We start from the raw sequence: 23702 nt of genomic DNA on the forward strand, positions 1-23702 counted from the left end.
TTTTTACACTTACAACCGAAAGTATAAAATCCATAATCGATGATTAATTAATTTTGTTGCATGTTTTTTGGGCATGCATTTGTTCGTGTTATAAGTATTATTTTTAATACGCATATGTATGTGCATATATATAGCTGCAGTTTGAGTTAAAAACGTTTAATGTTTGAAATCTTTAGTCTCAGTACGTCCAAAGGTTGATTAACGGTTTTACGGACAATATTCTTTGTCAGTATCTTAAAATATTTATTTGTTGCAGATTTAAAAAAAACGTGTAACTTTTTTTCACATTGTAATGAAGGACCTCTTTAGTGAAGGGACAAGATAAAACAGCGAAAGAAAATTACGTTGTCTTTTTAAAATATTTTGCTACCAGATAAATATTTCAAGATAATTAACAAAGGAACAAAGAATATTGACTGTTAAATCGTTAGACAACTGTTAGACATATTAAAATTAAAGATTTTGGAAACATAAATACATTTTGAGCGCGAACAGTTTATACACGTAAATATTTTTGTTTTGGAATGTTACCCGCGTCGGACGTTTCCTGGTCGGCTTTTACACATTACTGCAATCGATCATTTTGAATCAAATCGTTAGAGATCGTCAACGATTTTTGAGGAGAAGACAATGTATACAACTGTGTTTTACCCATCGTGCTTATTCTACTGATTTTTGCTCTCAGGCTAGATTTTGGCTCTCATCAGGCATTAGTCATTTCTAGCACAACGTAATATTTGAATTGAGCAGGTTTGATTATGATTTTTCTCTTATAATGAATATTCTTAAGTTAAAGTCTGTCGAGAACTGAGCATGTATTCGATTTGACGTGCGTTATACGTAACGGTAATATTAAACGCGTTTGTATCCATTCTTATTAAATATTTTTAGTACATATCTATTGTTTTTACATATTGCTATACACTATTAAAATCTTTGTGAGTAAATATTGCTACGAAGCAAAGAAGTGATCGTTTCGTGAATACGCATTATTATTTGCCTGATTATATGTGTATACCTCTTTCGAAACATATGTTAAAGTTAGACATTGATAATGCGTATTTACGAAATGACCATTTTCTTGCTGCATTGCACAGCGAGTTTCTTTCAAAAAATATATAACAGTATATCATAAAATATTGCAATATAACATATGTACAACATAAATTGTTATAACGAGAGCAATAATATTGTATCTTTTATATAATGTTTAAATACAATGAATTAAACTGTAATCGTTATACAAAAACACTCTTTGTTTCATATTCAGTAAACTGGTGTATGCAGGAGGAAGAAAATTTTGAATCCAGAAATTGTATGTAAATGTGAATTTAACTTATATAATTAAATTTTGCAATTTTATTTAATTTATTTAATGGATAATAATAATGATTGATAACGTTATTTCGCCAAAGTGGTGTGGAGCATTATAATCTCGAAGAATATTCGCAATTCAAATTATAAGAAATCTATTCTTATATAGCCATCATGAGGATAATAATGTTATGTATCGTGAGTATCGTGACCATGGGCATAGCTACCGCAGACAAGGTTAGCTACGAAGGTTACAAACTCTTCAGCATAATCCCGAAAACATTCACGCAATTGATGTTACTTAAAAAATTCAAAGAGATGGGTGACGCCGAAGTAAGTATAGACCATTTAAATAAATTCAGATAAAGATACGCACAGGTCACTTGCAAATTATATTAGTTTTGCACTATTTATTATTGTCAGTTAATATTTAAAATAGCAATTCTCATGCATTTTATATTATGTATCTGGAAACAACCAAATTAATTTCTTAGATATTTCTTAGATATAAAATAACTTGCAAATTAAATGTCATGAAATAAAGAATATAAATCAGAAATATGTTGATATTTTTTTAACAGATTTAAGATTAAATTTCAGTTAAGTAAAACTGCGAAAATTAATCTTATTTACAGTATAGCTTCTGGCAAGAACCAAATTTGATTGACGGAGAAGTGTTTCTTATGGTACCGCCGCGCAATTTGGATCAATTTTACAAAATAATAGAAGGTTTCGAAGTACCAATTACGGATGAGAACGAGTATGGCCTTTGGGACGATTTCAATTTGAACTTTGAAGTCAGAATTGACAATATCCAGAAATTAATCGACGACGCGACTACTCCTCAGAATAAATCGCAGGGATTTGATTTTAAGCAATATCATACTCTCGAAGAAATCTACGATAATCTGGAAGAGCTGGCCAAGAAGTATCCCAACAAAGTGCAAGTTGTCGTAGGCGGCAGAACATATGAAGGACGCGAGATCAAAGGTGTAAAGATAATCTCTGGAGAAGGGAAACGTGGAATCTTCATCGAGGGAGGCATTCATGCTAGGGAATGGATTTCGCCGGCGACTGTCATGCATCCTGCATCAATTATTGACCTGCAGCGAAGATTCGGATGTGAGATATTTGGCTGACACTTACAATTGGTTCATTTTCCCAGTATTCAATCCCGACGGATACGTGTTCTCGCATGTTAAGGTAAGATTTATTTTATGATATTATATGACGTTATCTATATATTATTGCTGTTCTAATTATAATTTGAGATCATTTTTATGAGTAGGCTTGCTTTGATATTTTCCAGGATCGATTATGGAAAAAAACTCGCAAACCGTCCAGTGATACCTGCATTGGATCGAATCTTAATAGGAACTGGGATTTTCTCTGGAATAGTAAGTATTTAACGAATAGAAGAGTAATAAATAATAGAGAGAGAGAGAGAGAGAGAGAGAGAGAGAGAGAGAGAGAGAGAGAGAGAGAGAAATAAATAGTAGAAAAATGTTATCGAGAGTTCAGATTATTTTGAAAGCTTTGAAACGCTAATCATAATAATATTTATCTATGTAACATTGTAACTTAACTTTCTCAGCTACTGGCACCAGCAACAATCCTTGCGATCCAGATTACCCCGGAAGTGAGCCATTTTCTGAAATAGAGACGAAAAGCATATTTGAATACATGAAATCCAATGTCCGTCATTTTGATTCGTATATTTCGTTCCATGGTTTTTCCCAGCAATTGATGTTTCTTTCCGGTCGTATGGATTTTCATGACTCTTATGAGGACTTGGTAAGAAATTACATGGTGCATAAAAGTGCCTTTGAAAAGTATTTATGATAAAAGGGATATAATATTTCAGAAGCAAATACACCTTTAAACAATGTATTTTTGTGACTTTATATAACTTTTTTGCATTAAACGCGCTTTTAAATTGTTTACTCTTATATATAATAATTTATATAATTCGAAATTATATTATTTGCAAATTTAATGTTGTAATTAAATATTGTAATGGAAATCAATGTGATGTTTTTGATTTCAGTATCGTGATGATCGTATAGTAATTTATAAAGCTCTTAAAAAGAGATACAATACCCGATATGAGATTGGAAGTATTAACGATTTCTACCGTATGTAAACCTTAATTATCTAAAACAATTTACAGTTTTAAAAATTTATTTTCTCTTGTTTCTTTATAACAACGTTAACATAATAAAAATAACTTTATAACAATGTCTCATATTTTTCACATATGTACATGCAAAATTAAAATGTTTACTATCGTATTTCATCAGACTAAATTAATTGTAATTTGAAAGATATTATGTGTGTTGATTCTTATACATGTAATATAAAACCATTTCTAGAGTTGAGTGGTTCTAGCGTAGATCACGTCTACTATGTTTTCCGTAAACCTATCGTATTTCTCTACAAATTGCGCGATAAAGGTCGATATGGCTTCTTGTTACCGCCTGAGCAGATTATTCCGACTGGAGAAGAAGTTCTAGATTCTCTTATAGCTTTATTTTTAATATAAGATGGATAAGTAAGAAATAATTAAATACATAATTCTTCTTATTATTTCTTATTATATATAAATTTATTGTTATTAATTTATTGTTATTGTTACAGAACTAACGATATCCAAAAACTAATCGACGACACGACCTCTGAGAATAAATTGCAAGGCTTTGATTTTACTAAGCTGATTATCCCGACTAGAGATGAAACTCTTGTTTCTTTTGTAGCTTTATTTACTACATTGTCACGTGGATATGCACAAAATGATTAAACGTTAAAAATTTTAATTATATTTATATATATTTTTACTATCTTTAAATTAAAGTTAAATATTTATATTTTTACTATTACATATTTTTATTTGACAACTGACACATATATTACATATCCGTGTAATCTTGATGACAATTAAATTTTGATATTACGTTTTTTAATTATGTATAACAATGTTCCAAATTTCTTATGCTCTCATCATTGTTATTAACAAAATTATTTGCATACATATATCTTTGGAAAATTTTTATTTACCTTTTTTCAATATTGTTTTTTGACATTTTTTGTGAAAGTAATCATTAAATATAATTTTGAAACATATAATTTATTTATTTTAGTACTCAATAATTTTCATTTAAATCAGTGACTTTTAGTCGACAACTGTTCTCGTTTACAATAAGTTAGAAGCGACGTCACACATATAATAATCTTTAAATTATTTAGATTATTATAACAATATATAAAAGCCATTGTTTCTAAGATTGTGTCAAAATTGATGTTTATTGTTGTGAAACGTAAACACATAGATTAATATTAATATATGAACTTAATCATTTAATGCACCATCTTTGAAAGAATAAAAGGCACATTATCCATAAAGAATTATAAAATGTAAATGTAATCTTGTCTTTAATATAGCCATTACATGGCAATAAATGGAAGCGTAGGTTACATCATTCGATAATCCATCAACTTCATTACAGTTCTTATTTTAGAAGCACTTTTTGTAAGCATTCTTTAAGCAGATTTATAATAAAGAAATGTTGATTAATAAAAGAAAACTGCAAAAATTTTCTTTCAAAAAGTAATGCGCATCTCTCTAGTAATGCACATGTTTCTCTATATTATTAATTCTTTGCCTTTTCGAGCAATCGTAAAGGATATTTAAAGACTTCGCAAAGAAAATATTTTGAACCTATACAAATGGTTTACATAAATATTGTTGTTTGGGATATTGGACGTGTTACTCTGAATAATATGTCTGTGACCCATTTGAATCCGATTGTTTGGAAATCGTCGTCATTATCGGAAAAGACGATATCAGTATTCTATCTAATCTGCAATACTGCCTGTTATCCGGCTGGCCCTTTTTCATGTGCTTCTGATATTACGGATTATATATCTCTATATCGAACAACAGGTTTGACAACAATTATTCTATTATAATGAATATTTTTAACTTGTATTTTTTGGATAATTGCACCGACGTGTTCACTCTTCCCTTAATTCATCACACTCAACAAGCTTCTTTTTCAAACAATACCGATACTTGTATGCTACTGTTAATGTTATTTGCATTTATATTGTTTATTTGAAATAAAACAATAACTGCAGACACATATGCCAATGTCTCTCAATCAGTAAGTCCACAAAAAAGATGATTTACTTATTAAATTATTTAGAGTTTAAGAATTTATTATAGTAATTATATAATAACGGATCGACGATTAAATTGTCTCGCAAAAGTGATATATTGCAATATGATTAAAAAGAAAATTTACGGCCAAGATTATGAGGAAGCTTTTTTTATAGAGACGTTATGTGGAAGATAACAGTGTTATCTACGATCGTGGTCATGGTTATTGCTCAGAAGGCTACCTACGAAAATTACAAAGTCTTTAGGGTTACCCCGACCACGGAAAAACAGATCAGACAGCTTCGCCAATTTGGGCAATATCATGATAAAGTAAGTTGATCCTTCAGATATAAATATAAACCCCAAAGTTTTTTCTTTTCCTAAAAAAAAATCTTTGTCATACAAATGCATCATTAAGAAAAATTAATTTCGTGAATTTCATGTAATCCACTAAACGTTCCTAAAATCAATTTTACATACATACATACATAACAAACTGTAAATCGTAATACATAAAACTATAAACAATAATGAAATTACATGTATCAATTCCGGATAATGTTAAAATTACGTTCCAATTAATTGAAATTGCAAATTTGAATTTCGTTTACAGTTCATATTCTGGGAAACACCAGTCTTCGTGAACGTGTCAATAAATCTTATGATAGTCCCGAACTATCTGCCGCAATTTTACGAAATAATAACTCAAATCGGTGTACGCTATCAACTCAACATTGAGAACGTTCAAACATTAATTGACCAAACAATGCCTTCCAATCGGTCAGCGTTCGATTTTAAGAGCTACCACAGTCTCGAAGAAATCTACGATAACATGGATGATCTGGCCAAGCAGTATCCTAACAAAGTAAAAGTCGTCGTGGGTGGCGAAACGTACGAGCGACGTCAGATCAAAGGCGTGAAGGTTTCTTTTAAGACTAACAATCCCGGAATCTTCATCGAAGGTGGTATTCACGCCAGGGAATGGATCTCTTCAGCGACTGTTATGTATATTCTTCATCAATTGCTAACCAGCAATAACTCGGACGTCAGAAATCTGGCTGAAAGTCACGATTGGTATATCTTCCCCTCGTTTAATCCCGATGGATACGTGTACGCGCACACCACGGTATATCTTATTTTCCATAACATACAATCGCGTATACTAATTTAGGAATTAAGATTACTGTACGCACACAGAATGAATTTTTCTAACTGCTTCCAGGACCGCTTGTGGAGAAAGAATCGTAAACCACATGACCTCTTCTGCGTTGGTACGGATCTTAACAGGAACTGGAACTACAAATGGAGAAGTAAGTGCTCGTGAATTTTCTGTGAATAAAGTACCACAGTAATCAATAATGTGATTTGACATTTTCAGCTGTCGGTGCTAGTAGTAATCCATGCATCAGTTCTTATGCCGGAAGTAAACCGTCTTCCGAAATTGAAACAAAGAGCATGTCGAAGTATATCAAGTCGATTTCTGATAAATTCTATGCGTACATCTCATTTCACAGTTTCAAGCAACTTTTAATGTTCCCTTATGGCCACACGAAAAGTCATCTCGACAATTACGACGAATTGGTACGATATTATATTATGAAAAATGCAGCCGTAAAAAATATTGTGTATAAAAGAAACATTGTTTTTATAATAAAATATAAAACTAGAGAGTTTTATAATTATATAATAATTCTAAAATTATATCTTTACTTTATCATTATTATCATTAGTATCCTTGTCAATAGAATTAATCTGAATTTTGTGGTATTATCAGCATGAAATTGACGAATTCTGATTTGTATTCTGTATTTGTTTTTTAGTATACCATTGGTTTAAAAGCAATTGCAGCTCTCAGACAAAGATACGGAACTGAATATCGAATTGGAAATATTGCCGAGGCAATTTGTAAGTAGAATTATTTTAACTTATCTTACATATATCGTTATTTTATCCGCATACGTGTAATTGAGTACTGTTTGATTGAATAGTCAATCAAAAATTTTCTTTATTAAAAGTTTAAATTACAAGTATAAGCTAATTTAAGATGTTACATTTTGAGATAGAAGTAGTTGCAATACAAAATGTTTTGAAGGCTACATACATACATATTTTATTCTAGATCTAGCCACTGGAACTACAATAGATTACATCAAGGGTACTTATGATAAGCGTATCGTTTACGTGTACGAATTGCGTGATAACGGTCGATACGGTTTTTTGTTGCCTCCTGATCAAATTATTCCGACTGGAGAAGAGACTTTGGACTCCCTTGTAGCCATATTTAAGGAGACAGGAAAATGCCAAAACAAAATTGAATTGTAAATAATATAAAGTCAATATCGTCGTGAGACGTTAAGTAATATCATATTAATACAATTTTTATTTATAGATTACTGACGTTTTACTTGAGCGTTTATAAATTTTAATTTAAATATTATTTTTAGTCTAAATTATGTACGATGTTCCGAAATTCTTATACTCGAGATTAGGTACTTTAAACAAGATAAATGTATTATTACTCTGAAATAAAAACAACTTATTTGTTTAACTTTCCGAGTTTCATTTGATTTCTTTTTAATTATTCGTTTGCTCAAGTTGATCTCATCGAGCCTTAATGAAGCAATTAAGAATTTGTTGATGTACTCAGTTGCATAATATTTAATTTTTTTAATTTATAAGTCAATATAATCGATAATAACTGATAAGACGTTAAATGACATGAAACAGTTGAATTTTAAAACAATTAAGATGCGAAGATTAATATGAAATAAAATATGGATTTCTTTTTTAGGCATTTCGTGTTATAAATATGTTTTGTAATTCATATAGACATGTATTTATCTATATATACACAGTACATAGTAAAGAGACATTAAATAAAACAAAATTTTATATATATCTTTTAAAAATCTGCAAAAAAGATAAATTTTTCAAGATATTAATAAAGAAACAAAGAATATTGTCCGATGAAAGTCAACTGTTGGACATACACTAGAACTAGGGATTTCGAAAACATAAAAATGTAGTAAACGCGCGCATGAACAGGTTACCCATATTAATATTTGTGTTTGAGGATGTTGTCCATGACGAACGTGTTTCCAACCTTTATTTAATACTTCTATGATCAGTTGGACTCAGACAGTCGGAGATCATTGTCAACTTCCGAAGAGAAAATATACAACAGTGTCTTACCCATCTCGTTTGTTCTATTTTCGATCTAGAATTCTCGGCTAGAATTTGGCTTTCAGGCATTAGTCATTTCTAGCACAACGTAATATTTAAATTGAACAGGTTTGACCGTATTTTTCCCTAATAATGAATATTCTTAATTTAAAATTTTTTGAGAATTGAATATATATTTGATTTGACTTGCATTATGATTATACACAGCAGCAATGTTAAGCGCGATTGTACTATTTTTATTAAATAATTTAATACATGTTTAAAGTTAATACATATTGCTACACATTATTAAAATCATTGTGCAAAAATATACACGTACATATATGTATAAGTGTGTGTATCAAGGCGATTTTTTTTAAATAATATGAAAAAATATGTAATAATATCTAGAAATTGTTTGCATAAGTGTGAATTTTTTCATTTAATGGATAATGATAATTATTAATGAGTAAATTTTTTTGCTTGAATTTGTAGCATTTTAATTTATAAAGATATTTGCAATTTAATTATAAGGAATCTATTTGCATATAGCCATGTGGAGGATAACAATGTTGTGTATCGTGACCATGGGCATAGCTACCTCTCACAAGGTTAGCTACGAAGGTTTCAAGCTCTTCAAGATTGTCCCGAAAACAAATACGCATTTGAGGCTACTTCAAAATTTGAAAAATGATACCGCCAAAGTAAATAAACCATTTATACAAAATTAAAAATACAAACGGCTCATATGCAACTTTTTCTTCTAAAAGGATACTTAGTTTCGCACTAATTGATTTTGTCAGTTAGTATTTCAAATAGCGCAATTCTCATGCATTTTATATTATCTATCTTAAATAAGTAAAATCAATTTTATAAATATTTAAAATGACTTATAAATTAAATGCCATGGAATAAAGAATAAACCTGAGAAACATGTACATATAATTTTAATTAAGTTTAAGATTAAATTTTATTTAAATAAAATATTGTGAAACTCGATCTTATTTACAGTATAGCTTCTGGGAAATACCAATTGCGCTAAACAGAGAAGGGTTTCTTATGGTACCGCCGTACAATTTGGAACTATTTTACAATATTATGGACGATTTCAAATTGACCTTTGAAGTCAAAATTGACAATATCCAGAAAGTAATTGACGATACGATTCCTCAGAATAAATCGCAAGGTTTCGATTTTAAACAATATCACACTCTCGAAGAAATCTACGATAATCTGGAAGAGTTGGCCAAGAAGTATCCCAACAAAGTGCAGGTCGTCGTAGGCGGTAGAACATATGAGGGACGCGAGATCAAAGGCGTAAAGATAATCTCTGGTGAAGGGAAACGTGGAATCTTCATCGAGGGAGGCATTCATGCCAGGGAATGGATTTCGCCGGCGACTGTCATGTATATCCTGCATCAATTATTGACTAGTAATAATTCGGACGTGAGAGGTGTAGCTGACAGTAATAATTGGTTTATCTTCCCGGTATTCAATCCCGACGGATATGTGTTCTCACACGTTCAGGTAAGATTTATTTTATGATATTTCATATTATACGGCGTTATCTGTTATTGTTATTTTAATTATAATTTGAGATCATTTTCATGAGTAGGCTTTCTTTGATATTTTTCAGGATCGATTATGGAAAAAAACTCGCAAACCGTCCAGTGATGTCTGCATTGGATCGGATCCCAATAGAAACTGGGATTTTCGCTGGAATAGTAAGTATTTAACGAATAGAAGAGTAATAAATAACAGAAAAATATTATTAAAAGTTCTGATTATTGTGGGAGCTTCAAAATTCTAATTACATTAAGGTTTGTCGATGTATAACTGTTGTAACTTGACATCCTCAGCTATTGGCACCAACAACAATCCTTGCAATGAAGATTATCCCGGAAGTGAGCCATTCTCCGAAATAGAGACGAAAAGCATGTCTGAATACATCAAATCCAATATCCGCCATTTCAAAACGTATGTTGCGTTCCACAGTTTTTCTCAACAAATACTGTTTCCTAGCAGTCCGGATTTACCTGACTCATATGATGACTTGGTAAGAAAATGCATTGGTAAATAAGAGTGCTGTTTTAAAGAAATATTTGTTATAAAAAGAAAATATTTCAGAAGCAAATAAAATTTTAAGCAATATATTTTTGTGACTTTAGATAACTTTTTGGTATTAAACGCGCTTTCAAATAGTTCGCTTTTAATAATTTCTATGATTCGAAATTATATTATTTGCGCATTGAATGTGCACATTAAATATTTCAATAGGAATCGGTGTAATATTTGCGATTTCAGCATGCTTTCGGTACGATTGCAATGGAGGATATTCGACTAAGGTACAATACTCAATATGAGCGTGGAAGTATTAGCGAGTTTCAACGTATGTAAACCCTTAACTATCTAAATTTCTAAATTTCTAAAATAATGTACCGCTTTTAAAATAATTTTTCTTTTGTTTTTTTATAATAATGTTTTATTTGTTTTCATATAAACATACATAAAAAATTAAAATGTTTAACAACGTATTTTATCAGATTAGTATAATTGCAATGTAAAAGGTATGTTGTTTTTTATATATAATATGTAAAATTATTTTTAGAGTTGAGTGGTTCTAGCGTCGATTACATCTTTCATGTTCTTCGTAAACCTCAGGTATATATCTATAAATTGCGCGATAAGGGTCAATATGGCTTCTTGTTACCACCTGAGCAGATTATTCCGACTGGAGAAGAGACTCTAGATTCTCTTGTATCTTTACTTGGCTATATGATCTAATGTTAGAACGAAAAAAAAGAAATATGAGCTTATGATCTAATGTTAGAACGAAATAAAAGCAATTTTTTTATTATCATATTTAAATTTATTGTTATTGATTATATATTTTTACTTGACATATATATATATTTCATGAAGAAATATTTTTATGTAAAATTTATTGATAAAAACAATAAAATTTCGATGTTATGTTTTTTAATTATATACGATGATTTGAATTTCCTATGTTTTCATTATTATTAACAAAGTTTCTTGCACATATCTTTGAAGAAGTTCAATTTACTTTTACAATATTGTTTTCTTGACATCTTTTCTCAGAATGTATATATGTACTAAATACACAGACATTAAACAGCAAAAGAGACAAAATTACATGTTTTTTTTTTAATTTGCAAAAGATACATTTTTTAAGATATTAACAAACAAGTAAAGAATATTATCCAGTAAACTTTTAATCAACTGTTGGTCATACTAGAACTAAAGATTTCGGAAACATAGTAAAGGCGTGCGCAAACCCGTATCAATATTTGTGTTTGAGAATATTGTCTCCATGACGAATATGTTTCCCGGTCGACTTTTATCTAATAATTCTATGATCAGTTGGGATTAGACCGTTGGATATCGTTGTCGACTTCTTGGGAGAAGATTCATACAACGATGTCTTATCCATCCTGCTGATTCTATACTGACTTTTATTCGGCTAGATTTTGGCTTTCAGGCATTAGTCTATTTCTAGCACAACGCAAAATTCGAATCAAACAGGTTTGGCCATATAGTTTTCCAACAATATTCTTATTTAAAAATCTTTCGAGAATTGAGAATTTAATTTGACTTGCATTATAATATTAGTGACAATATTAGCGCGTTTGTGTCCATTCTATTCTTAGATATGTCTAAAATAGAATGGATGATCTATTATTAGAAATCTATTATTAGATAAATTTTAATATATTTACAAAGCAATTACACACACACACACATATTATATACATATATACATATAAATATATGTATATATTGTTATAATATAACAAGCAATTATTAATATTTAAGTCATTTTGCCAAAGATATATAGCATTTTAATCTAGAAATTGTATGTAAGTGTGAATTTAACTTACCTATGTAATTAAATTTATAATTTTATTTAATTTGTTTAATAGGTAATAATAATTATTGATAATTACGTTATCTCTTTACAAAGTGGAGTAGAGCATTATAATCATAGAAGAATATTCGCAATTTAAATATATTATAAGAAATCTATTCTCATATACTACATAGTCGTCATGTGGAAGATAATAATGTTGTGTATCGTGACCATGGGCGTAGCTACCGTTGACAAGGTTAGCTACGAAGGTTACAAACTCTTCAGCATTGTCCCAAAAACACAATTGGAGTTGGAGCTACTTGAAGAATTAAGAAGGTTGGGTAACGCCGAAGTAAGTAGATTATTTAAATAAAAACAAAAATACACACATGTAATTTCTTCTTCTGAAAGGAGATACCACTAATTGATTTGTCAGTTAACATTAAAAATAGCAGTTCTCCAACCAAATTAATGTTATAGATACTCAAAATAATTTATAAATCTAATGTTATAAAATATATAAATCCAACTAAGAAATACAGTACCGTAATTATTGTTGATGACAGTTTGAAACAACGGAATCAAATCATTAAGATCTTTATTTTTTCTCAAAGTATTCCTATCAAAGCATAAAATAACAATACTGAAATAAAATTTTATAAGAATTATGTACGTCTTACTTCATTAAAGTAACGACTTCCCTTTCCATATAGTGATACAATACTTTTGACCGGTGTTGTATGATATATATATTTAATAGGTTTAAGAATATATTTCACTTAAGTAAAATTGCAAAACTGAATCTTATTTACAGTACAACTTCTGGCAAGTACCAAGTGTGTTAGACAGAGAAGTTATTTTTATGGTTCCTCCACGCAATTTAGATGAATTTCATGACCTTATGTTCCGTTTCAATATGCACTTTGAAGTCAGAATTAACAACATTCAGAAACTAATCGACGACACGATCCCTCGGAATAAATCACAGAGTTTTGATTTTAAACACTATCATACTCTCGAAGAAATCTACGATAATCTGGAAGAGCTGGCCAAGAAATATCCCCACAGAGTGCAAGTCGTCGTAGGCGGCAGAACATATGAAGGACGCGAGATCAAGGGCGTAAAGATAATCTCTAGTGAAGAGAAATCTGGAATCTTCATTGAGGGTGGCATTCATGCCAGGGAATGGATTTCGCCAACGACTGTCATGTACATCCTGCATCAACTATTGACTAGCGAAGATTCGGATGTGAGATATGTAGCTGACAATCATAATTGGTTTATTTTCCCAGTATTCAATCCCGACGGATATGTGTTCTCGCATATTAAGGTAAGATTTATTTCATATTAACCGGCATTATTTAAAATTGTAATTTTAAATATGAGTTGAATTTATCCACACGAGCGGGCTTTCTTTGATATTTTTCAGGATCGATTATGGAGAAAAACTCGCAAACCGTCCAGTGGTACCTGCATTGGATCGGATCTCAATAGGAACTGGGATTATCATTGGAATAGTAAGTATTTAGCGAATAGAATAATAATAAATAATAGAAAGTAATAATAAAAGAACAAATAATAGAAAAACGTTATTGAAAGTTTAGATTATTTGGAAAGTTTCGAAATGCTAATCACGCACGGTAAAGAACATTTTGTATTTGTGTTGAAATATACCGGTGTAGAAATTTTTGTGTCAAATTTTTAACAGATACACTTGTGTTAATGTAACATATTGTCATTGTGCTGTTTCTGCATTAAGTTAATATTCACCGTTTTTAATAATTAAAATAAAATAAATTTATATGTAAATGCACGAATTTTTAGTGACATATTTTCTATCTTAAAGTAAACAGATAAGTTGTTACTTTCTTTTCCGTAACAGTTTAATCTGTTAAATCAACATGTTTCTTATGTTATGTATTATAATATAAGATGTCTCTTCTGTTTTCTGTAAAAAAAAAAGAAGAAAGAATAACATTTAATGTAAGAATAAAATTATTTTAATTAAATTTAATATTATAAGTATGTTAATTTAACATAAACTTTGCTTCCAGATAGCGTCCATGTGTTACAATTTTGTATTAATTTTTTACGTATTATTTGTGTCATTTATTTACATATTTGTCATCTGTTAAATTAATATAAAAATTAGAGTATTGGTACATGTAAAATGTATCAAATATAACAAAAAATTTTTTACCGTTCATTACGATCCATCAATGTAACATTATAACTTGATTTGCTCAGCTACTGGCACCAGCAACAATCCTTGCGATGACGATTACCCCGGAAGCAAGCCATTCTCCGAAATAGAAATAAAAAGCATATCCGAATATATGAAATCCAATCTCCATCGTTTCAATTGCTATATTTCGTTCCACGGTTTTTCCCAACGATTGATGTTTCCTTATGGCCATACGGATGAACGTATTAACTCCTATGATGAATTGGTAAGAGATTGCATTGATAAAAAAGAATGTTACCTTTGAAAAATATTTGTGAAAAAAAAAGGAAATAATATTTCAGAAGCAAATAAAATATTAAGTAATGTATATTTGTAGCTTTAGATAACTTAAAATGCGCTTTCAAGTTGTTCGCTATTAATAATTTATATAATTCAAAATCGTATTATTTCATAATATACATTTAATGTGATTAAATATTATAATGGAATTAATGTAATGTTTGCGATTTCAGTATCGTGTCGGCTCGACAGCGCTTGAAGCTCTTAAACGGAGGTACAATACCCAATATATGATTGGAAGTATTGGCGAGTTTCACCGTATGTAAACTCTTAATTGTTTAAAATAATTTACCGCTATTAAGCCTATTAAAATCTTTTTTCTTCGTTTTTTTATAACAACATTAACAAAAATAACTGTACAATAATGTCGCTTTTTTTTATATGTGTACATAATTCAAATGTTTATCATCGTATTTTATTAGGTTAAAATAATTACAATTTAAAAATATGTTGCTTATTTTCTAATAATATATAATATAAAATTATTTCTAGAACTGAGCGGTCTTAGTGTAGATTACATCGCAGATGTTTTCGATAAACTCATCGTGTATATGTACGAATTGCGCGACAAGGGTGAATACGGCTTCTTATTGCCACCTGAGCAGATTATTCCAACTGGAGAAGAGGCTTTAGATTCTCTTATAGCTATATTTAAAGCATTGTCAAGTGGATATATAAGAAATAGTTAAATGTAAAATTTTTACAATTTACTTACTGTTATTTGTTTTGTATTTTTATTTTACGAATAATGGATATATTACATGAAGAAATATTTTTATGTAAAAAAAACCTATCGATAAATGACAATAAATTTCGATATTATGTTTTCTAATTATGTACGATGTTTTAAATTTCCTACGCTTTATCATTGCTATTAACAAAATTTCCTGAACATATCTTTGAAAAAACTTGATTTACTTTTAGAATATTTCTTGACGTCTTTCGTCAGAATTAACTATTTATTTTAGTACTTACTAATTCTCGTTTAAATCAATTTCTCTTAATCAACAGTGCCTATTTGTAATAATTCCATAAATGCCCACATGACTTTGATGTTTTATATAATATTTAATAATATTTTTATTGCTTGAGAAAATAATCGTCTTAAGATTAACATGTACAAGTTGTAAATATGTACACATATGGCGAATACAAGTGGCGAAATAAAAGGTTTACTTATAAAAGTACACATAAATGCATGATTAATGTATGATTAATTATAAAATACTTTGTCAATACTTCAACACAGCAAATTAATGCGATAAAGTAATTTTGGTGCCGTGTGCAACCATAACGTATTTAAGTCAATGAACATACATATGTAGTATTGGCAATTGCCGATGATCCTGTTTTGTAGAAAGGGTAAGCCGATCTTGAGAGAGATTATTCCTAAACCATAATACGAGAATTAAATGTTTCGTTAATTAAATTTCAATTAGAATTTATTTATGAGTAAATTTAAACTGCATTTTGGAAAAATTGCATGGTATAATAACTAAAATAAAAAATATTTATTACTCATAATTGTGTAACTCCAAAAGATTGATAATAACTAAAGACAGTCGTGCATTAAATTTAAAGGAAACTGTAATCATCATGTGGAAACTAATATTACTATGTACGGTGGGCCTGGTGGCCGCCGAGATGGCTACTTTTGAAAACTACAAGGTCTTCAAAATTGCTGTGACTACACAGCCGCAGGTTGATCAGCTCAATATGTTGGCAGACGTTTCTGACGGAGTGAGTAAATCTTACAAGCATAAAGAAACAAGTAAAAACAAATTAATATATTCGATGCTTTTATATATTTTATGCTTTATTTTGTTATAAAAATCTATCCTTCTTGAGAGATTTATAACATTTAAACATTGACCATATTAGTTAAAATTCGAAAAAATTGATTTCATAAAAATAGCATAATATACACACAAATTTATGTAAAAATTTATAAAATCTACAGAGTTACTGAGTTATATTTATTAAATAATATTTAGAACGTTTATATAAAAACGTATAAAATATATAACTAAGAAAAATATATAACTAAAATTATATATTGTTATTAAATATACAAAATTAAACATCATTTACAGTTTTCCTTCTGGGCAGCACCGGCTGTGAACAAACAAGTGGACCTTATGGTAGCCCCACATAAATTGCCCGAATTCTACGAAATAATGGCGAAAATCCGAGCACCCCATGCAGTTCTTATTGAGAATGTTCAGGCATTAATTGATCAGACGACGCCCCCGAGTGGATCGACGAAATTCGATTTTAAAAACTATCACACTCTCGACACAATTTACAAGAATCTGGATGACCTGGCTCAGCAGTATCCCGACAAGGTGCAGACTGTCGTGGGCGGTAAAACATACGAAGGACGCCAGATCAAAGGCGTCAAAGTTTCTTTTAAAGCCAACAATCCCGGGATCTTCATCGAGGGTGGTATTCACGCCAGAGAATGGATCTCTCCAGCGACTGTCATGTATATTCTGCATCAATTGCTGACCAGCACCAATCCGGAGGTCAGAGCTCTGGCTGAGAGCCACGATTGGTATATCTTCCCCTCGTTTAATCCCGACGGATATGTGTACACGCACACCACGGTAAATCTCGTCTAAAATTATATTTTAATAATTTCACATAAAACATTGTTTATTAATTTATAAATTAACCTTAATTACCGAAAATTTTTAATTTATTTCAGAATCGATTATGGAGAAAAACACGTAAGCCATATGGTACTCTCTGTTATGGCAGCGATCCCAACAGGAACTGGGGCTACAAATGGAACGGTAAAAATTTACATTATGTGATAGGAAACTATGATAATAAAACATTATAAAAAGTTATACATAATATAAAAATCGAGATTATTTTACAAAATTTAAAGAACTTACAAAAAAAGATTAAAATTGGCCTGATGTTCGTTAATATTATTTTTTATATGTATATTGATATGCAATTCAATATTTTCAGTCGGAGGCGCTAGCAATTTTCCATGTTCCGAAACTTACGCCGGAAGTGCACCGTTTTCCGATGTTGAGACAAAGAGCATGTCCGAATATATCAATTCTATTTCCGACAAATTTTACGCGTATCTCGCATTCCATAGTTATTCGCAATTATTGATGTTCCCGTACGGTCACACAAAGACTCATCTTGAAAACTACGACAACATGGTGAGTAATTTTAATTGTAAAACACAAATATAATTTTGAGAAATTTATAATAAAATAATCATCTATAAGAGAATTATCTATACAAAGTATCAAATTGATAAAACAATTAGTTTTCTCTGCATAATATTATTGTTATTATGTAATTATATTTATCAATGAAACAGTATCATATTCATTCCGAACCAACGCAAATGTGAATTGTATATATCGGATTAATAATATAATTAATAGTAATTAATTTAATTCTACAATAAAACAAAGAAGTGTTTTTACATTATTTTATCATTAGCATAATTATTAATGGAACATTATTTCGATTAATTCTAATGATGACTTATAAGAAATAATAGAATATAACAAAGTTTACATGGTTTTTACAATTTTTCAGTATGCTATTGGATTGAACTCGATTACAGCTCTCGCAAAGAGATATGGAACTAAATATAAAACTGGAAATATTGCCGAGACGATCTGTACGTAGAACAATTTTTATTTATTTTGTCTTCTGTCTTTTTGTTTATCTATCTCTCTACCTATCTATCTTGTCTATCATGCCTAAATAATTTTTATTTTTCTGAAATAAAAGCGTTGAAGATCTCTTCTTTCTATTTTTAGATGTGGCTTCCGGAAATTCTTTAGATTGGGTCAAAGGCACATATGATAAACCTGTCACCTACATTTATGAATTGCGTGATAAAGGTCGTTACGGCTTTTTGTTGCCATCTAATCAAATTGTCCCGACTGGAGAAGAGACTATGGACTCCCTTGTAGCCATGTTCAAAGAGGCGAAAGCACGTGGCTATCCCACAAAATAATTAAGACTCATTAATTTTCGTATAAATTACTATTAATGGGATATTTTTATTTGACGATCTGCTAATTTTTCATTTAATATTATGTAATCTATAATACAACAATAAATCTTGTTTTTATTTGATCAATTGCAACTGAATTGCAAATAGTACAATATTTCCTGCTATATCAGCGATAATGTATTCTTGTTTGGTAAGTTATTGATTTACGATTGTCATTAGTAAATTTTATTATTTTAACCCTAATACCTCCAACATTTTTTCCGCTATTTAATCAACGAGATTTTGACTGTTTGCCGTTTCGAGAGTAAATGAGCTAAGACTCTGAAATTTCTACTTGATGTTCCCTACTATATCAACTTTTTTTAGGGGTAGGGGGATTATCCCACGGCCGTTGGTTTTCTGGAACAAAACGACGTTAGAAACGCGTGGGACACGAAAGTTCCTGGTTGGAGGGATTAAGGTTAATTCTAACAACTTGTGCGTTCGCGTAAATGAGTCACGGTGCGTCTCGCTTCACGCGTACTTGGCGCGAGACACTACCGTGTCTCTTGATTATATGTATATAATATTTTGAATTTTGTGTAGTTGATATAAACAAAAATATGTATATGTCGTCACTAGCTTATGTTTTCAATTTTGAATTTTCTATAATATGTAGAATTATTTATTTTATTTGTATTACTTGCACACTCAGGCCAATTTTCTTCAATTTTCTAAATCCCAACAATACATTTAAACGCGGTATTTTAAGTTGCGTAATATCTGATTGATTCTTATCATAATATAATTGATCATACACAAACATACAAAGATAATTATGCAATGGAAAAGATACAAAGTACACTCGTTTCAAGATAAGAAAATTATGTCCATAATTTTCCATAAGTTATATTTACAAGGTCAGTTTACAGATAAGTTATCTGTGAAATGATGAATGAAAAATCTCTGCTACTTGTGTAAAGATTGTGTTTTCCAGTAAAAACACTTTTTTTAAAGTAAAATTTATTATATCTATTGTTACTATTATTAGCACTACTACTATCTACTACTACTACTACTGCTAGTGCTTACGCAATCAGAATATTCCGTGATTTTAATCAACTTCCGAACACATTTAAATTTTATAATTCTAGCAATATTTTGAGCGCGAGAAAATAATTGTTGTAAGAGATTTATATGCACAAATAGGTAAAATTTCTGATTTAATTATGAAAGGTACATATTTACATTTTACAACACATTTATACATGCAATAATGGAAAACTACAGGACAACCAGTATAAAAATATACTATGACGCTTTGATAAGAGAATGACAAATTATATATTGTAATAGTGTAATTTTGGGGCCGTGTGTAATTCTGTATTTAAATGCAATGAACGTAACAATATCGGTTGCAAGTGCCTCTGTTTTACGGAAAGGTAAGTCGATATTCTCGAACAAGATTGGAAAATTAAAAAATTGCTTAAAAATCAAATAAGAATTAAATGTCTTGCTAATAAATTTAAAATCAATATTCATCGGTTAATAAGTCCAGCTGTCTGTTAAGAGTTTCACAAGAAATACAAGTCTTTATATATAATAAAAAAACATTTGCGATAATTGTAATAATTATAAATTAAAATTGTATAACGTATGGCATCGTGAATTAAAATTAAAGGGAAATACATAGTAACGGAATCATCATGTGGAGAACAATAGTATTATGTGCAGTCATCGGTCTGATAGCCGCCGAGAAGGCTACTTTTCACAATTACAAGGTCTTCAGAATTACTCCGACCACAAACACGCACGTTGAATTACTACGCCAATTGACCGAGGTTCCTGATGGAGTAAGTAGAAATTGAAGCATAAAAAGTAAATGCAAGTAATAAAGCAGATTATAAAAATAAAATAGAAACAAATGTATTCCGTTGAAAATCCATTTTTAATATTCCCGTTTTGTAATTACATTAAAATCGCAAAATAGTTTTCACGTAATTTGCATAATGTAATTGAAATTCACAAAGTTTTATAAGTTTATAATTTGCTTATTAAATAATATTTATAAATTGAAAATTAACTAACAAGCATACGATAAATTTATAAGACTAAACTTAAAAAACTATTAATCATACGTGATTAATTAATTATTTATTTCTAACTACTCATTATGTTGCAATCTGTCCTAATTTTGAACATTCAGTAAAAGGTTTGTCTTAAAAAATTATTTATAGCTTACTTTCTGGAAAGAACCGACTACCGTAAATACGTATGTTGATGTTATGGTAGCTCCACACAAGCTGTCCGAATTTCACGATCTAATGGCTCAGATTAAGGCACCTCATCAAATTTATGTTGAAAACGTTCAGACACTAGTCGATCAAACGACAAATCGGTCGACGTCGACGTCGTTCGATTTTGAGAGCTACCACACTCTCTGGGAAATCTACAAGAACCTGGATGATTTGGCCAAACAATATCCCGGCAAAGTAGAAGTTGTCGTGGGTGGCAGAACATATGAGGGACGTCAGATCAAAGGCGTTAAGGTTTCTTTTAAGGCTAACAATCCCGGGATCTTCATCGAGGGTGGTATTCACGCCATGGAATGGATCTCTCCAGCGACTGTCATGTATATTCTGCATCAATTGCTGACCAGCACCAATCCGGAGGTCAGAGCTCTGGCTGAGAGCCACGATTGGTATATCTTCCCCTCATTTAATCCCGACGGATATGTGTACACGCACACCACGGTAAATCTCGTCTAAAATTATATTTTAATAATGTCACATAAAACATTGTTTATTAATTTATAAATTAACCTTAATTACACGGAAATTTTTAATTTATTTCAGAATCGATTATGGGGAAAAAACACGTAAGCCGTATGGTTCTCTCTGTTATGGCAGCGATCCCAACAGGAACTGGGGCTACAAATGGAACGGTAAAAATTTACATTATGTGATAGGAAACTATGATAATAAAACATTATAAAAAGTTATAAATAATATAAAAATTGAGAATATTTTACAAGATTTGAAGAACTTACGAGATTAAAATTGGCCTGATGTTTGTTAATATTATTTTTTATATGTATATTGATATGCAATTTAATATTTTCAGTTGGAGGCGCTAGCAATTTTTCATGTTCCGAAAATTACGCCGGAAGTGCACCGTTTTCCGATGTTGAGACAAAGAGCATGTCCGAATATATCAATTCTATTTCCGACAAATTTTACGCGTATCTCGCATTCCATGGTTATTCGCAATCATTGATATTCCCGTACGGTTACACAAAGACTCATCTCGAAAACTACGACAATATGGTGAGTAATTTTAATTGTAAAACACAAATATAATTTTTTGAAAAATTTATAATAAAATAATCATCTATAAGAGAATTATCTATAAAAAGTATCAAATTGATAAAACAATTAGTTTCCTCTGCATAACATTATTGTTATTATATAATTATATTTATCAATGACACAGTATCATCATCATATAAATTCCGAACCAATGCAAGTGTGAATTGTGTATATATTGAGAAGGAAATATTAATTCTCAAACTTAACGATTGACAATTTGGATTAATAATATAATTAATAGTAATTAATCTCCAATTCTTCAATAAAACAAAGAAGCGGTTTTACATTATTTTGTCATTAGCATAATTATTAATGGAACATTATTTCGATTAATTATAATAATTACTTATGAGAAATAATAGAATATAACAAAGTTTACATGATTTTTACAATTTTTCAGTATGCTATTGGATTGAACTCGATTACAGCTCTCGCAAAAAGATATGGAACTAAATATAAAACTGGAAATATTGCCGAGACGCTCGGTCGTGCGTAGAACAATTTTTATTTATTTTGTCTTCTGTCTTTCTGTTTATCTATCTCTCTACTTATCTATCTTTTCTATCATGTCTAAATAATTTTTATTTTTCTGAAATAAAAGCGTTGAAGACCTTTTCTTTCTATTTTTAGATTTGGCTTCCGGAAATTCTATAGATTGGGTCAAAGGCACATATGGTAAACCTGTCACCTACGCTTATAACTTGCGTGATAAAGGTCGTTACGGCTTTTTGTTGCCATCTAATCAAATTGTCCCAACTGGAGAAGAGACTATGGACTCCCTTGTAGCCATGTTTAAAGAGGCGAAAGCACGTGGCTATCCCAAAAAATAATTAAGACTCATTAATTTTCGTATAAATATTACTATTAATGGGATACTTTTATTTGACGATCTGCTAATTTTTCATTTAATATTATGTAATCTATAATACAACAATAAATCTTGTTTTTATTCATATACAATGTTTTGAATTAAAAATTAAAGATTTGTAATTTGATCAATTGCAACTGAATTGCAAATAGTACAATATTTCCTGCTATATCAGCGATAATGTATTCTTGTTTGGTAAGTTATTGATTTACGATTGTCATCAGTAAATTTTATTATTTTAACCCTAATACCTCCAACATTTTTTCCGCCATTTAATCAATGAGATTTTGACTGTTTGCCGTTTCGAGAGTAAATGAGCTAAGACTCTGAAATTTCTACCTGATGTTCCCTACTATATCAACTTTTTTTAGGGGAAGGGGGGATTATCCCACGGCCGTTGGTTTTCTGGAACAAAACGACGTTAGAAACACGTGGGACACGAAAGTTTTGGTTGGAGAGATTA

At 30.2% G+C, this 23702-nt stretch overlaps 4 protein-coding genes and 2 pseudogenes across 4 annotated transcripts; all 6 read left to right on the forward strand.

The window, feature by feature from the left end:
- The first annotated feature begins 45 nt into the window (after nucleotides 1–45).
- LOC139816039 (zinc carboxypeptidase-like) lies at nucleotides 46–4228 on the forward strand (annotated as a pseudogene).
- Nucleotides 4229–5001: 773 nt separating this feature from the next.
- On the forward strand, nucleotides 5002–7967 carry LOC139816201 (zinc carboxypeptidase-like). The gene is made up of 7 exons (XM_071783585.1): nucleotides 5002–5254; nucleotides 5647–5800; nucleotides 6084–6596; nucleotides 6693–6780; nucleotides 6849–7051; nucleotides 7291–7375; nucleotides 7590–7967. Exons 2-7 carry the CDS (start codon nucleotides 5654–5656, stop codon nucleotides 7790–7792), a joined length of 1239 nt encoding a protein of 412 aa, XP_071639686.1. The 5' UTR covers nucleotides 5002–5254; nucleotides 5647–5653; the 3' UTR covers nucleotides 7793–7967.
- Nucleotides 7968–8619: 652 nt separating this feature from the next.
- On the forward strand, nucleotides 8620–11471 carry LOC139816412 (zinc carboxypeptidase-like). The gene is made up of 7 exons (XM_071783897.1): nucleotides 8620–8761; nucleotides 9185–9336; nucleotides 9644–10159; nucleotides 10269–10356; nucleotides 10492–10688; nucleotides 10937–11021; nucleotides 11241–11471. The coding sequence occupies exons 2-7, from the start codon at nucleotides 9187–9189 to the stop codon at nucleotides 11414–11416; spliced, it is 1212 nt and encodes a 403-aa protein (XP_071639998.1). The 5' UTR covers nucleotides 8620–8761; nucleotides 9185–9186; the 3' UTR covers nucleotides 11417–11471.
- A 555-nt stretch (nucleotides 11472–12026) lies between these two features.
- On the forward strand, nucleotides 12027–15807 carry LOC139816175 (zinc carboxypeptidase-like). Its single transcript, XM_071783557.1, has 7 exons — nucleotides 12027–12178; nucleotides 12577–12855; nucleotides 13318–13833; nucleotides 13933–14020; nucleotides 14751–14953; nucleotides 15201–15285; nucleotides 15520–15807. Exons 2-7 carry the CDS (start codon nucleotides 12703–12705, stop codon nucleotides 15714–15716), a joined length of 1242 nt encoding a protein of 413 aa, XP_071639658.1. The 5' UTR covers nucleotides 12027–12178; nucleotides 12577–12702; the 3' UTR covers nucleotides 15717–15807.
- Nucleotides 15808–16608: 801 nt separating this feature from the next.
- LOC139816097 (zinc carboxypeptidase-like) lies at nucleotides 16609–19524 on the forward strand. The gene is made up of 6 exons (XM_071783443.1): nucleotides 16609–16767; nucleotides 17121–17633; nucleotides 17735–17822; nucleotides 18007–18209; nucleotides 18598–18682; nucleotides 18825–19524. The coding sequence occupies exons 1-6, from the start codon at nucleotides 16624–16626 to the stop codon at nucleotides 19022–19024; spliced, it is 1233 nt and encodes a 410-aa protein (XP_071639544.1). The 5' UTR covers nucleotides 16609–16623; the 3' UTR covers nucleotides 19025–19524.
- Nucleotides 19525–20342: 818 nt separating this feature from the next.
- LOC139816188 (zinc carboxypeptidase-like) lies at nucleotides 20343–23331 on the forward strand (annotated as a pseudogene).
- Nucleotides 23332–23702: the final 371 nt, after the last annotated feature.

This window comes from Temnothorax longispinosus, chromosome 7 (assembly GCF_030848805.1).
Source record: "Temnothorax longispinosus isolate EJ_2023e chromosome 7, Tlon_JGU_v1, whole genome shotgun sequence".
NCBI classification, from domain to species: domain Eukaryota; kingdom Metazoa; phylum Arthropoda; class Insecta; order Hymenoptera; family Formicidae; genus Temnothorax; species Temnothorax longispinosus.